General features: G+C 34.5%; 1 protein-coding gene across 6 annotated transcripts; it reads left to right on the top strand.

The window, feature by feature from the left end:
• The first annotated feature begins 5,091 nt into the window (after positions 1-5,091).
• LOC112722447 (protein NRT1/ PTR FAMILY 2.8) lies at positions 5,092-11,862 on the top strand. 6 transcript variants are annotated; one of them, XM_025773462.2, is made up of 6 exons: positions 5,092-5,778; positions 6,537-6,583; positions 8,880-9,112; positions 9,267-9,538; positions 9,638-9,855; positions 10,227-11,862. In XM_025773462.2, exons 4-6 carry the CDS (start codon positions 9,424-9,426, stop codon positions 11,700-11,702), a joined length of 1,809 nt encoding a protein of 602 aa, XP_025629247.1. In that variant the 5' UTR covers positions 5,092-5,778; positions 6,537-6,583; positions 8,880-9,112; positions 9,267-9,423; the 3' UTR covers positions 11,703-11,862. The 6 variants fall into 6 exon arrangements, with proteins under 6 accessions (XP_025629247.1, XP_025629248.1, XP_029146081.1 ...); XM_025773463.3 differs by having other exon boundaries at positions 5,147-5,778; positions 8,877-9,112; XM_029290248.2 differs by having other exon boundaries at positions 5,148-6,115.
• The last annotated feature ends 4,677 nt before the right edge of the window (positions 11,863-16,539 follow it).

Raw genomic sequence — 16,539 nt, 5'->3', positions numbered from 1 at the left:
CCAGTGCTCCCTGGCTGGTGTTCAACGCCAGCACTGCTACCAGGATGGGCGTTGAACGCCCAGTGAGGGGTTCCTCACTGGCGTTCAGCGCCAGGCTTGCTGCCATTGTGGGCGTTGAACGCCCAGTGAAATTTTTTTTACTGGCATTCAATGCCTTCCCAATTTCTCCAGATTTAGCCTTAGCCTCAGTGGAAGGTGTCAGATTTAAACTTAAGCCAAGATCATATAGGGCTTTGTCAAAAATGATCTTTCCAGTAGTCTACAGGATCTAAAAGCTCCCTAGATCTGTCATCTTCCTTGGCAGCTCATGCTGAATTATGATACTGTACTTCTCAGTAGGTATCTCTATTTATTTCTCCTTAGGTCATTCTTTTCAAAAAGAATGTCTTTTAGACAAGCTATATAGGGGGTCCTTTTTCCCAATACCTCTGCAACAGAGATATTGACTTGTAGCTCCTTAAGGGCTGTTGGGAGATGGGCCAACTGCTCATCTGCCGGTTCTTTCTGCATGCCTAGAAAATGTGGCTCTTGAAGTTCTTTCACCTCTACAAGGGCGAGCTCTGTGATCATCATAGGCCCCTCTTGCATGCCCAGAGAAGAATCAACTTGAGGTTCCTTCTCGTTTGTAGGGGCGTGCTCAATGACAGTCTCAGGATTCTTCTGGTATGTGATTGCCTTCAGTCCCTCAGTAGCAAACTCCTAAGGTTCGGCCTCTTTAGTGAAGACTACTGTCTCACCTTCTTTCAAGGTCTCCTTTCCAGAGAGCATCATGCTTTTTGTGAGGGCCTTTTGGGGATGCACCTCCTCAAACAACTCAGTAAGAAGAATATTAACCTGCTCAGGTGTCCACCGGTCATGGGTGAGAATGTCTCCTTGAGGGTAGTTACCACTCATATCACTAGGAGCATTATAAACCTCAGCAGGGGGTGCAACTGCAGTCTCCATATTTAGAACTCATATCCTAACTGGAGTCTCCTCACAGGAGTATAAGTGCTGGTTATTAGCAGCTATCTCAATGAGCTTATCTACCTCTTCATATGTCTCTATAAAGAACAGAGGGCCGTTTGCAAAGTGATCTACTATCTTTCTGGCTATCTCAGAGATTGCTTCATAGAAGATCATTATCTTGCCCCCATCCTGAGAACATATGCGGAGGGCAATTTTTGAACATCAATTTGTACCTCTCCCAATCATCATGAAGAGACCCACTTTCCTTCTGCCCGAAGGTCTGAATATCTGTTATTAGCTTCGCTAGTCTATGTGAGGGAGAGAACTTGTTCAGGAAATTGTTAACAACCTTATCCTAAGTGTTCACAACTTCTTTAAGTTCCATGTGCCACCATTCATTTTCTTGAGCATTCAGATTAAATAGGAAGAGTTTTAGTCTGGGGACTTTAGGGTTCACTCAACTGGCCTCTACAGTGCCACAGAACTGCAGGAAGTCAGAGAGAAACTTGTTTGGATCTTCCTATGGAAGTCCATGAAACTGGAATTTTTGCCTTAATAGCAGGATCTGATATAGGCTGACCTTAAAGTCATATGGGTCAATAGGAATATTAAATAAATAAGAACCTTGAGGTCTCCTAATTTGAATATTCTCTTTTGGATCCATAGTAACTTCAGTGTTCCTGCATACATAAACAGAAAAAAAAAAAAAAAACAAGAAAGGAGAAAAATGGAAGCTCTATGTCAAAGAAGAGAGAACTCCCTCTGAGATGTGATCAAGAAAGGAAAGAAGAATAAAGATAGAAGAAGGAGAAGAAGAAAGAAGAGACTAATTCGAATAGAAGTAAAGAAGAGAATAATTAGAAGCAGAAGAGATAAATAAGAATTAAAATATTTTTATTTTTATTTTATTTATTAATTAATTTCGAAAATTAAAGTTAATTAATTAAAAGGAATTAAAAATTAATTATTGAAATTCGAAAAAGAAGAGAGAGAAATAGAAGAAGAATTTTTGAAAATAGGTCGTCCAAGTAATACCTGAGCGAGTCAGGGTTGATTCCACGAGGATTGTGGTTTGAAGAAAGGTATGGTTATCTTGCAGGTCTTAGTCAGGCGAATCAGAAGGTTGTTGGATATGGAGCAAAAAAGGTCTAACATAATAGGGTTCTAATACTTTATGAATTAAAGGGTATCAGTGATAGGAATATAGTTGAGGATTGGAGTTGTTTTGTCTTTCTGAATTAACTCTGGTATTGCTGTCTTCTCTGCTTGTGAGTGACTTCTTCTATGGCAAGCTGTATGTGATCAACACCATGGGCCGTGGTCATTGATCTCTTCTGCTACAGATTGAACGCCATTGGCCATGGTCATCCAATCTGACGAAGGGTGAAGCTCTAGCAGTTCATTCTCTTGGCGATCCTACTCGAAACGCCACAGACAAGGTCGAATCTTCCAGATCAGAGAAAGCTGCTTCTTTGGATTCTATCCTATACCACGGAGACTCGAATCTCCCCGAAAATTGGCTGAACTGATGTCTCGAGAAGTCCCCAACGAAGTTGTGGATTAGCCGTCTGAGATATGTATAAACATAGCTGTTGGTTCGCGCTTTCCAGTCACGTATTCACACGAACACAAGTAGACGCAGGTGTTTGTCAGGCACGTTCGTCTTAGTATGATGAACAGAGCTGATTGTCACTGATCATCCTATTCACCATGTTGAAGAGCGAGTATACATCTTAGAAATAAATCAAACACGGATCGAAGAAGAAACAGTAATACTTTTATTAATTCATAGGACTCAGCAAGGCTCCTCCCCTCAACCTAGGAGGTTTAGAAACTCATACTGAAAGGAATACAAGGTAAAACTCGAAATAATGGTGAATGATAGGTGTCTCTCTTAGAGAAATGTAAAATAAGTCTTAAATGCTAAACAGATGACTAGTAAAGGTAAAACAGTCTATCTAGTGCTAAAATTCACTTCTGGGGCGCACTTGGTGAGTGTTTGGGCTTAGATTTGATGAGATCCACGTGCTATGAGGATCCTAGGGCGTTGAACGCTGGTTAGGGGGTTCTCTCTGGGCGTTTGGACGCTAGACTCTGCTCTGTGGGCGCTGGACGCTTGGAAGGGGGCAGATAGCTGGCGTTGGACGCTAGTTTTGGGCCTTCAAATCCGAAGCAAAGTATAGACTATTATATATTTCTGGAAAGATCTAGAAGTCAGCTTTCCATAGCCGTTGAAAGCGCTCCATTTGAACTTTTGTAACTCCAAAAAATCTCTTCCAAATGCAAGGAGGTCATATCCGGACAGCATCTGCAGTGCTTTCTCTGCCTCTGAATCAGACTTTTGCTCCAGCTCCTCAATTTCAGCTAGAAAATACCTGAAATTGTAGAAAAATACAAAAACTCCTAGTAGAATCCAAAAATGTAAATTTAACACTAAAACCTATAAAAACTTAATAAAAACTAAATAAAACGTACTAAAAATTATATAAAAATGATGTCAAAAAGCGTATAAAATATCTGCTCATCAGGAACCTCTGATATATCCAAGAAACCAGCAGCGGATTCCACCCAGTAATGTCTGTGGTCGAGCGGTGGGTCGATAAGAATAGTGAGTGGTATGTCCATGCTAACACCGCAGATCCCCATGACTGAATGCGGCACCTCGCAAAGTCGTCCAGTAGTGGGAGCCACCAGAGATGAACCTGATTATTGGACTTATTACTCATCAGGTAACCTCCGATTATCAACAATATGTAGCACCTCGCATACTGTCGGAGGGTAGCTGGGTCATCAGTATCGAGCGGCATCTGTTGGACACGATCCCAAAGCCATGTCAGCTTCAGGGAGAAGGACTTCTTCCTCTGTGCTCCTTGCTGCTGGACTGGAGGAGGCCTAGCTCCGAGTAGCCTCTCAACTAACTCCCAGGCTCCGGTACCGTATCACATGTAAAAGTCACGAAAGCAACCACCCACAGGCTCTCCATTAGCACGAAGTCCGAGGTGGTATGCGACATCCTGTAGGGTGATCGTGCACTCACCCCACGGCATGTGGAAGGTGTGAGTCTCTAGGCGCCAACGCTCGACGAATGTCGTGATCAAGGAGTTGTCGAACACAAAATCCCTAAGCAGCAACGCATTACCGAACCCGGCCTCCCTCAGGTACGGGACAATAGCGACTGGTGCTGGATGTATGTGACTCACTCTCCTCAAAAGAAGTAGGCGAGATCTCTAGTAAACAATAAGAATACCGAATTAGGAATTAATTTAGCTTATAAGTAAACTATTCAAGCAAACGAGTACAAACACTTAAATTATGAATTTATTTGCATAAAAAAGTTTACTTGAATAATAAAAATGTTTAGAAAAATAATTAGCTTTAACGTCTGTGTAATATAATGCAAATAAAAATGTCTCCTAAGATAATTAATGACTACACTAATAAACATCTATTTTAATTAATTTAAATAAAATTATTTAAAAAAATAGTAAATAACGAAATTCATTTCACAACTCCTATATATGGCAGATTAAGTGAAAACATTTACTTACTAAGCAACAAGTACATCTATATAGATTACTTAATCTAAGTAATAACAAAACACGAGAACAAACAATTTACTTAGATATTTAGTAAATACAACTATAAATATTTTGCTATATCATTAGGTTTATTATAAATTGTTAATACCCTAAATTAATAACTACATTAATGGACATATGCTTAACAATAACATAGCATACTAGAATTTAAACATAACATCATATTAATATATTTAAACAAATCCTAACCTTAGTTAATAACTTTAATTAATAACTAAATCAATAACATCCAATTTAACTTGTACCTAATATCATATCCTATTTCGTTACATGACATATGTATAAATATGATACGATCACGTCTCCTTCAACCTTATTTCGTTTACAGTAACGAGATAAGTGATGTGATGTTTTTTTTTGATAAAAACTTCGTAAATGCATATTTCAGTAATTAATATATTTATTTTATTTATTTAAAAAAAATCCAAATCCTAAGATATAAATGCCCGTTACAAATAATAAAAGTAACAATTAATAATATGTTTTATCTATTTTATTATCTCCTATCCAACTTAAAAAAAATTCCTCCAGGATCCTATTGTTTATAACTAAACCTTAAGACATAATACATATGCTTGTTTTTATGAATGATTTCTGACTGGACTTGGTATTGAAAGCCCAACCAGTAAAGGCCCAACTCAAGATTAGGGGTCATCAGTCTTCCATCACTTTCCAGAATCTTCAGCCAGCCACCCCCCATTTCTCCTCTCTCTCTCTCTCTTACCTGCTACAGTGCTACTGTTCTTTCTAGTGGCTCTGTCCACATCAGTGGCATCTATGCACGACTCTGTTGCCTCTCTTCTCTAAATCATGTGTGGTCTCCTTCATCGGCAGTGACCTTATGCTGCTCCGCCGTATTAAGACCTCCTCCGCCATGACGTACGTGAGCGCCACCTTCTCTGTTCGCATCTCATCCTTGCCGTCCCAAGGTAAGACTGCCGCTATGAGTGGTGGTGGCTTGGCCACGATCGGGCAGACGCGACGTAAACCTCCGCCACTTGTTCGAAGATCTCCGGCGCCGTTACCTCTGCTCTGATCTGCGTCCTGCACCTTCCTCTTCGCGACGGCGCCGCCCTCGGCGCCGCTGTTGGTTGTGCGTCGCGCGCCACCGTCGCGTGGACTGATTCTGCCTCCATGGACGTCATCGGCTTCCTCCAATTGCAGATATAGAATGTCTATGTCTTGTTTTGTGGGTGTGTTGCTGGTTTTGTAAATTGAGAACGCTTTGGAGGTAATAAATCTGGATCTGTGAGCAATGGATTTAGTATGAAAATTATTTTCTGTTCTGGGGGTGTTCGAGAAATCTAATTTTGAATTTTCTGAAAATTTTCTTGGTGATTCTGGTGCTGGAATTTCTGATGTATCACAATCTGTTTTTGAATGTTTTGCAATTTCTTGATCTGGTTTCCTTGGATGCCTTGATTTTGTTGCTGAATATGAAACAGTAGGGCTCTGTTGATGCATTTTTGTTTGAATGTGAGCTTGAAATTCTGGATTTGGATGCCCTTCCTCTTCAAACTTGATTTCACGGATCCTTGCAAGCTTCAGCCAAACATCTAAAGAGAATTGTAATTTTTTCCAAAAATTTCTCTATGAATATAAATTTTCAAACCATTGATAAAATAAGGAATTAAAATTTCAGAATCCTTCACAGCAACACTGTTAGCATAAGTCAGAAAATCCTCATAATATTCACTAACAGTACCGGATTGATTTCTAATTGAGTCCGGCAAACCACCATAAAAATGGAGAATGGTGGCCAATGAAAGCACCATTGTAAGGAGGAAAGAAATTAGAATAGGAAGAGAGAAATTAGGAAGAATCATGAGGGAGAGAGATAATTCCATGGAAGGAATTTCAGAAAAGGAAATATATTCATTACTCAATTCATGGTTCCTCTATTACATTTCTACTATATCTATTTATAATAAATCAAATACTAATGAAACTATCCTAATTGGGCCTTGGCCTATATTTTCCTCATTACAGGCTCCTCGCTGGTTTCGTCGCTAAGTCGCCGTCAATCGTGGTAGCTGGTGAGTCTCTGCACTCCCCTCTTCTATCCTTTTCAATTTTTCCTTTTCTCGTCCCTATCAATTTTGTTGAACCATCTTTTATTGATGTGAATTTGTTGCTGTATTGAGCTAAATTTATTGTTGCTGTTGAGTTTAATTTGTTGCTGTAAATCATCTTTTGAGCTATACTTTTTGTTCTTGAAAATTACCAGCGAGTTGAATTTGTTGCTGAGCTAAAGTTTTTGTTGTTGAAAATGGTCAGTAAGTTGAATTTGTTAGTGGGTCAGGCTTGCTCTTCCAATTGGTGTTCTCTACAAAAATGTTCCTCCTAGACTGTAGGATGGCTTTACTGCTACACCAACACCATGTGTTGGTCTTCTACATTTTTCTTTTTCTTTCAATTAATTTAATATTTAATTTTTTTATAATTTTATTTAAGAGAAAAGGATAAATAGGTCCCTGACTTTTTGTTCCGCGGACATTTTCGTTCCTGACCATTGAAAAAGTTAAGTCTCTGACCTTCACAAAACTTGGACGGATCAGTCCCTGACGGAAATATTTGGACGGATCAGTCCCTGACAGAGGCATTTGGACGGAGGGACTGATTCGTCCAAGTTTTGTGAAGGTCAGGGACTTAAAAGTATTTTTCAATGGTCATGAACTAAAATGTCCGCAGGACAAAAGGTCAGGGACCTATTTGTCCTTTTCTCTTTATTTAATTATGACTGGACCAACCGGATGAATTAGTAACCCACAAGATGAACCAATAATCCGGTGACCTAGTCGTTTGACCGGGTTGATTACCGGTTCGGTTTTGATAACTATGCATTATTGCATGAGGCCATGAGCCATTCATTCATTCATCATATGGCGGGATTGTTCTATTTTCCATTTTTCTACCCCGGTTGTTTTGAATTATTAAATTAAAGGAAATATTTTGATAATTGCTATTTCTTTTGCGTTTTAAATAATTATTTTAATTTTAAAAGATTTTATTTTTGATAAAAATATCTTTTGGAGGAAAAAAAAATCACATTTAATATTTTAAAATTAATCTTAATTCAATCAAATATACCATTAGATTTGATCCATTTTTTCTTAAAAACATTTGAAGAGTTATTTAAAAAATATATAAAAAATGAAAAATATTTATTTCAATATCTTCAATATTTTTATTTTTTTTATTTGTGTAAAAGATTATTTATTATAACATATTACCAAATTTTGATATCTAGATATTTATAAAATTCTTTTTCGAATATATCTTCTTATATTTAGTTTAGTCTGTCAAATTAAAATCATTTTTAGAAATTTAAAATAACTTTTTAAGACTGTTTTATAGAAAGTAAGTTTTTTTTGAAGTAAAATAGTAGTTTACTCGGTGTTGAACTGTCGATAAATTGCTATTTGTAATGTACTAGGGTCTAGGGATGTTCCTGTTTTCACTGCTTGGATCCATGAGAAAGTTTGTTTTTGACAGTGATATAGTAGCTAAGGATGCTCCTATCTTCACTCTTATTGTATTGAGTATTGAGTATTGACCCATCCCAAACTGTGCTTTCCGGCGCAAAATATCAAGCTTATAATTCATCACATGTTAAAAACAAAATTAACATAAAAGGCCACGTGACATTTCTAATCTATCTTCGTCCTAGTGTTTCATTGATTTACTTCTAGTAATCTCAATTAAAATATTTGATAAAAAATATTATGCATATCGCAAAATTAGTGATATATATATATATATATATATATATATATATATTTTTTTTTTTTGTAATATATATTTTTTATATTAATTCTTATTTTATATTTGGTAGCTAATATATAAAAAAACATCTAAATAATATTTTTTTTAAAAAATTGATTGCATGAATTATCATCAACAAATAGACATATTAAATAGTAATGTAAAATATTTTATGTATCAAGATTAAATTCATTTAAAATTTATATAAATTAAAATACTTATTATTATTTTAACAATTCAACTAGGTATTCTTTAAAAATTATACAATATTCAGCCTTTATTACAATAATTAAAAAAAAAAGTAAAACAAATACATCTAAAAATTATGAATAGATTTAATATTTTTTTAAAATTAAATACACATCCAAAATACAAACTAAATAAAATTTAAATTTTAAATTTATGTTTCAGATTTAATATATTTAATTATTATTAATATATTACAATTTAAATACACATTCAAAAATTAAATTAATTAAAATTCAAACTTTTGATTTTAAAATTCTAAAATAAACCTTAAACCATTTAATTATTAACTAATACCATACAAATCCGTGATCTAAGCAGAGCAGTCACATTCACCGCACATCATAAACCCAGAGGTGCACGCTGTCCGTGGTTAGTCATCATCCGCCGCCGTTCATCTGCGCCACCTTCCTCCTCGGCTCTCATCCTTGAAGCTGCCTTCCTCTTCCTCGGCGGTCATTAACAACGCCTACCTTCCTCTTCCTAGGCGCTCATCTTCGTCGCCGCCTTCATCCTCCTCGTCGCCATTCGTCAGGGCCGAAAACATACCTAAGGTTTGGATGGGTCTCTGTTCATAGTGTGCACATAGTATTTTTATATTTTAATTAGTTTCTAAATAAAATCAAGTGAATGAACAATCTTGATTTTTCAAACCCTAGCCACCTTTAGTCACCAAAAAAACCCTAACCACCTTTGACGTTTTTGCAGGCAAATTCGTGGATTTGTTTGAGGACTGGAAGCTAAAAGTGCTCACAAAATTTTGACGTGGCATTATGAGACTACATATAAATAGACAAAGAATAACATAATAGACTGTGTCTGTGAAAGAGATGAACTGAGTTAGAACCATAACTCAAGGAAGGACATGGAGAATGCAACAACCAATTCTCCATGTGAAGAGGAACCAAAACAAGATGAGCTTGCATCTGCACCACAGGCACAAGAAGCAGGAGGATGGAGATCAGTCTACTACATTATTGGTAAAAAAAACAAAAGAGAAAGAACGATTTTTCTATAATATTAATTAGCAAAAACCCTAATTTTTTTATAATTTTGTTGCTTAATTTGGGTTTTTGTAGGTAACGAGTCGTTCGAAAAATTGGCATCAATGAGTTTGATATCGAATCTGACGATATACCTGCTAACGAGGTACAATTTGAGTGCGATATTTGTGGTGAATGTGGTTCAAATTTGGAATGGATCATCCAATGTTGCATCCATAATCGGTGCTTTCATTTCTGATACTTATTTGGGAAGGTTTCGCACCCTCTTATTTGGCTCCATTGCATCACTTCTGGTAAGCAAATCAATCATCACATCAATGTCACAATTACCAGGATAACGTTTCATTTCATTATTAAATATATTTCCCCCTTTTGGTAGTGTAACATTAACAAATTAGGGTTTATGTCAAGGAAATGAACTTTAAGTTGAAATAAGTTAAAACCCAAGAGATATATTTTGATGGAATAAATTATCATTTCTGACCATAAAAAATATCCATTGCTTATAATTTTGACTTTGATATAGTTTTATCGAATATTAATGTTAGTTTATATCGTCTGTGCTTAAATTCTTAATGATGAGAAATGATCATTTATTCTATTGTGAAATTGTTAAATGTTTTATTGGTTGAGTTATTAACATGGGGTAGAACATGAATTACAGGGTATATTGACAATGACCCTAACAGCAGGTATACATCAATTGAGGCCTGCAAACTGCACTGATAGGCCACATTGCCAGTGGCCACAACCGTGGCAGCTTGGTATACTCTTTTTCGCCCTCGCCATGTTATCTGTTGGCGCAGGTGGAATTAGGCCGTGCAACATTGCATTTGGCGTTGACCAATTCAATACCCAAACAGAGAAAGGCAGGGCACAATTGGAAAGCTTTTTCAATTGGTGGTACTTCACCTTCACCATTGCACTTCTGATCGCGCTAACTGGCGTTGTCTACGTTCAAACCAATGTTAGCTGGGCCTTAGGATTCACCATTCCAACACTCTGCCTTGCTTTCTCAATAGCAATCTTCTTAATCGGTCAGCACACTTACATTCGAAAGAAGCCTCAGGGGAGTGTCTTCTCTGATATGGCAAAGGTGATCACTGCAGTGTGTCGAAAGTGCAAGCTTAAGACCTCTGATAGAACACGTTACTATGATCCTGGTCCATCAGAATTGGACCACAACAATGTTAGGCTTGTTCGTACAGATAGGTTCAAATTTCTTGAGAAGGCGGCTATAATTTCTGATCCTAGTGAGTTGAATGAACAATTCAAACCGAAAAATGTTTGGAGGCTTTGTAGCTTGCAGCAAGTTGAAGAATTAAAATGCTTATTGGGAATTCTACCAGTTTGGGTGACAGGAATCTGTTGCTTCATTGTAATGGATCAGCAGAACACATTTGGTGTTCTTCAAGTTATTCAAACAAACAGATCAATTGGGAAACATTTCAAAGTTCCACCAGGTTGGATGAACTTGGTCTCAATGGTAGCACTTTCAATTTGGATCTTCATCTATGAATGCATCTACATTCGAGTGACAAAGAAAATTAACAAAAAGGCTACTCGGTTAAGCATGAGCCTAAGAATCAGAATTGGGATTCTTTTGTCAATTTTGTGCATGCTTGTGGCCGCGATTGTTGAGCAGAAGCGCCGCGACTCAGCTTTGAGAGCAAAATCGTTTGCTTCGCCGATGAGCTTCGCAGTGCTGCTGCCACAGTTTGCACTGTCGGGTCTCAATGAAGCCTTCGCTGCCGTGTCCATAATGGAATTCTTCACCACGGAGATGCCCGAGAGCATGAGGACTGTGGCTGGTGCTGTTTTCTTTCTGAGCTTGTCAGTTGCAAACTACTTAGGATCATTGATTGTGAACATTATCCATAAAGCTACATCACATGGTGGGAGAAATTCATGGCTTGGTGGACATGATTTGAATGACAATAAGCTTGATTACTACTATTATCTAATTGCTGCACTTGGTGTTTTGAATTTTGTTTACTTCAATTTCTTTGCTAGCCATTTCTTGGGTAAAAAACCTAGCAATGATACAAAAAAGGTGAAGCCAAAGAATTCAATACCAAACCAGCAGAATGGAGAGCCACCTCAAGAGAAGGTATTTGACATAACAATTGATCCAAGATGAAAGAGGGAACATGATCATGCTAATTTGATACATTTTATTTTATTGTTGTTTAGTTTAGGTGTGACTGTAACAATCTTTTTTGTCTTGAACACTGTATTGTGCTAATTTGGTGTGGTATATTGCAGATCATAATTTAGATTTAGATATCAAGTTTGATGAACTAGCCTTCACCAGTGATTGTAGTTGGTTACATTACTTTCTCACACACAATTTTAAACTGTTCACTTACTAATTTTCATATTACATAAATTTGTATGTTTAAATCAAGGTAAAAACTGACAATTTTTTGTGCCAACAGAATTTTTATGCACATGCCTCGGTTTTATTTTCTGGTTTCATATCTTCTGTAGTGATATAATTCTCACTATCTTTCTTTCCTACCTTTTCTTTCTTTCCTCTAAAATAATAAAACATCAAGATTTTTCTGTGCATAAAAAAAAAAAACATGCAATATGTTAAATATCATCAGCATGAGCATTAGTGCAGACTGCAGAGATTATTCTAAATTAAAGAGAAAAGATTATTAAGTTTCTGAAAAATTCTGTTCAACTCTGACCCGTAAGTATGTGTCTCCAGAGTTTTGGAATCAATAACTTCCTTGCAAAAATCTAATATAAAAAATTGATGATATCTATACAAAAACCAACTCACTCTCCAACTGACTAATTTTATGCACTACTAGATAGATTAGATGAGATTCACACTTGAGACCAGTGTGAACAAAGAAACAAATAGATGTGATATTCACACACATTTTTGCACATATTTTGTCATTTATGAGCAGACTTATCTATAGAGACACCGCAAAACAAAACAAAACAGAGAAAAAAAAATACAAGAAAGAAAGAAAATTGAGTGAGAAATCCAAATTTTTATTTTTATTTCTTTAGTTTTATGATTAAATTATCTACTATTAAATTTAGTTTTTTTTTTCTTTTTATAAATTTATGAGCACTTCAATGTATGAAACAAATAATTTCTTGGTTTAAAATGAGAATAAAAATGCACTTTTTAATTTGTATGTGATTTTAGATTTGATAATTTTCAGAAAAATAATGTAATATCGTTATTTATTGAGATATGATGCCCATAATTCATCTTTTGCGAATTGTATTCTTAAAAAAAAATACAATTTACTCTCCGAAATAAATTCGATTTTTGACAAATTCTATTTTTAAAAAAAAAAAGATGCGAATTCTCTTTTCGAAAATAAAAAATATTGTAATTCATCATTTTGCTTTTCGAAAATTAATTAAAAATTATAATCTTTTTTCAAAAAAATTTGTTTGTCTCTACATTTTCTGTAAATCACTAATAATCTCCATTTTTGAGAAATTTTGCCTTCCAACAAATCATATAAAAATGTTTTAACCTCAAAATTGAACATTTGATTAAGAGAGTATGAGAAAATTTCGCTATCTTCGTTATTTTGGTCACATAAGGTTGCGTTTGCACTTTGGAGAGCATAACTAATCAATAACATGAGGCAAGTAGCAGTAGAAGACATGGAGATGGATCAATCATTGATTAGAGCAATGCTAGTTAGTGCACTGACACATCAAAGCCTCCAACTTTGAACGTTGAGTCTCTTCACACAATTGAAGTTAGTATCAAAATTGTTGTTGAATTACGTATACTTATTTATTGCCACACTGATACCGCAGATGCTCCTACACATATGAATATTCTACATCTCTACTACCCGTGTTTATTTGTCTTTTTCTTTATGATAAGTATTATTTGATTGTTGAGTTCCGTTACACATTCAAACAATTTTACATTTACGCGGTAGAGTTTTGTATTTGTCTTTTTTTTTTCTTTTTCTTTTTCTTCTTCTTCTCTCTTTTTTTTTATTATTGTCATGGTCATCACCCACGTACCACCACATCTATCTCCTCCTCCTCCTTCTCTTCCTCCTCTTCTTGTTTCTTTTTTATTTGAATTTTTTTGATCTCCTCTTTTCTTTTCTTCTTTCTCCTCCATCATTATTATTGTCATCAACAATACCATTTTGCTAACATCTTTATTGATTATGATTCTATATGGTGATCGAATGAATCGAAAATATTATCAAAACGAAATCATTGTATAATACCAAATGAACCCAAAATGGTCCATTATATAAATTCGAATTCAGAAATATCTGTGTCTCGAATGAACCGAAAATATTATCAAAACGAAACCATTGTATAATACCAAATCAACCGAAAATTGTCAATTATATAAATTCGAATTCAGAAACACTTGCGTCTCGAATGAACCGAAAATTAGCTCAAAACGAAATTATTGTATAATACCAAATAAACCGAAAATTATCTATTATATAAATTCGAATTCGATAATAACGATAACGACGACACGTATTAGAAAAGACCATGACGATAAGGATGATGATGATGATGATGGAGGAGAAGGATGAAAAAGAAGGAGGAGACGAAATTCCAATAAGAGGAGGAGGAAGAGAAAGAGGTGTTATTGGTGACGACGATCACAAAATTAAAAAATAATGAAAAAAGGAGAAGACATAGTATTCAGAGTGAAGGAAAAAAAGGATGAGAAAAAGAAGCCCAAAAAAAAGGGAAGAAAACGAAAAAAAAAAAAAGCATAACTCAAATCAACTTAAATGTAAAATTGTTTAAATGTGGAGAATTATTCTACTCGAGAAATGCTAGGTAAACAATGATTATTTTGAACAACATAAATAACCACCAATCAAATAAAAATACACTACACTCTAATTTAATGCTACTAATTAAATTTACTCTTTTAACCCTATTAATTTACATTATTTACATATTATTTAAAAATATTATTGGTTACCTATACTTTTCCTACTCTTAATTATTTCATCGGCATTGATTGATCAAGTTTTGTTCTCCTAACTGCTGTAATAATCTCAAAGTTGATCTTTATTATTTTAAAAGCGAATACAAGTGAAAATAAATAGGGCCCATTCAAGTTTTGACTTTGAGTTGTCAGAATAAGATTTGGATTAAATTTTAAGTTCTTTTTTAATATTTAAAATATTATTCTTTTGTTTCCAAAGTTTTATTTTGTCTTATTATTTTATTAAAGTTAAAATATTTTTTTTAAGAATATTGTTTTTTATTACAATTTTTTTAATTATTTATTTATTAATTTCACTCTCAAATTATTATAATTATTAAAGTCACCATAACTACAATTATTGTCTAAAAGAATACAATTATTGTCTAAAAGAAGATGATAATGACAAAAAAAATATTTGTGGAAAAAAAATTAATTTTGACAAAAAAACCAAAAATAGGACAATACGACATTTGAGGCAAAATAAAAAGTTTTAAATATTAAAAATAAAATTAAGACTTAACAAAAATTTTAGGAAGTAAAATAATATTTTATTCTAAAAAGTATAGAGAAATTCTCGCTTCTTTACAAGGCTTTAGTTTAGTTAGATTCCGTTTGTTTGATGTTCATGTCTTGCCAAGACATAGACACAGTTGGGACGTGTCTATTGTTTGGTTTGTGAGACACAAAAATAAGAAGGATACGCTTATACACAAATATACACAAGATATATGTATTTCATGTCTCAGGAAAATGGTGAGACACGGATTTTGGATGAAGGACACGGATCTGTATTCTTTTTTTTAGACTATTTTATCCTTATTCATTTTTTGAAATTCCAAATATCTCCCTTTTTTTTATTACAAACCCTAACCAGGGATTTTTCTTCTGCTATTGTTCTCCACCATCAAAGCTGTACCATCGTCGCACATCGTCTCCGTTTCCCACTGACTTTCCTCTATGATTATTGCGGGCTGTGCTCCAGTAGCGGTGAGCTTGTGTTGCTGCTCTGCTGCCTTTGCCTCTTCATCTTGCAGCCGCATTAGCCTCCTCCTAGCTGTGATTTGTGTCGTTGCCGCTGGTATTTTTCTCTTGTGATATTTTTGTTTTAATTTTGATTATTGATAATATGTGTTATTGTTGATTGAGTGCTGTTCTAGTGTTTGGGTATGTGGACTATTGAATTGTAAGGCAATAAATTCTTGCGTGTACCTACGGCCTAAACAAAGAAAAGAGTGGACCCGTCTGTTTAAGAAAATTGCTTAGTTCATAAAAAAAAAAGAGTTGTAGAAGGAGCTTTTGCTGCTATGATAAATGAAATTTTGCTATCAATCTGCTTTTGTTATTGGACCTGATTGTTGATAAAACTAATGATAAAAATATTGTTCAAATTGCTGATTAATATGTTAATGAAATTGCTTATCAAATTATTAATAGGTCAGCTTTTTAATTATTATCTTTGAGGAATACTAGAGGACAATTTATTTGTATTGTGTTTATAAAATTGCTTATTAAACTACTTACTAAATTGTTGATCAAATTGTTTGTATTATGTGTTTGTAGAAATTGAATAAGTTAGATGATAATTGTTTGTAGAGATTGATATGTTAATTTACAAATTTGGATCTTGTTTAATTGTGATAGTAGTCAGAATCAATTTTATTTTAGAAAGTTATCAATCACTTATCTTAAAGTATTATTTCCTTTATTTTACTTAATAAAATTACATATTAAAACTCTTAATTATTTTTCAGCTGATATTTTTATTGATATGTATTTAATTAGATTTCAATTATACCTTTTCTATTTTGTTCATTGCATTTAAGCCAGTTGGTTGATTACTTAATTTTAAAATCTATTAGTATGCTTTGACTTTGATTATGTGAGCATATGCTTATGTAATGTGAATTTTTACTATTTTTAGTTTAATTGAGTGTTTTTTCCTATTCTCTCAAGTTGTTAGAGTTCTTCATTTATGTATTTACTTGTTATTGTTTTTTAGGAAGTGATA

This window comes from Arachis hypogaea, chromosome 11, assembly GCF_003086295.3.
Source record: "Arachis hypogaea cultivar Tifrunner chromosome 11, arahy.Tifrunner.gnm2.J5K5, whole genome shotgun sequence".
Classification (NCBI taxonomy): domain Eukaryota; kingdom Viridiplantae; phylum Streptophyta; class Magnoliopsida; order Fabales; family Fabaceae; genus Arachis; species Arachis hypogaea.
Note: the sequence above shows the minus strand (reverse complement) of the source record. Positions and strands in the feature narration are given on the sequence as shown.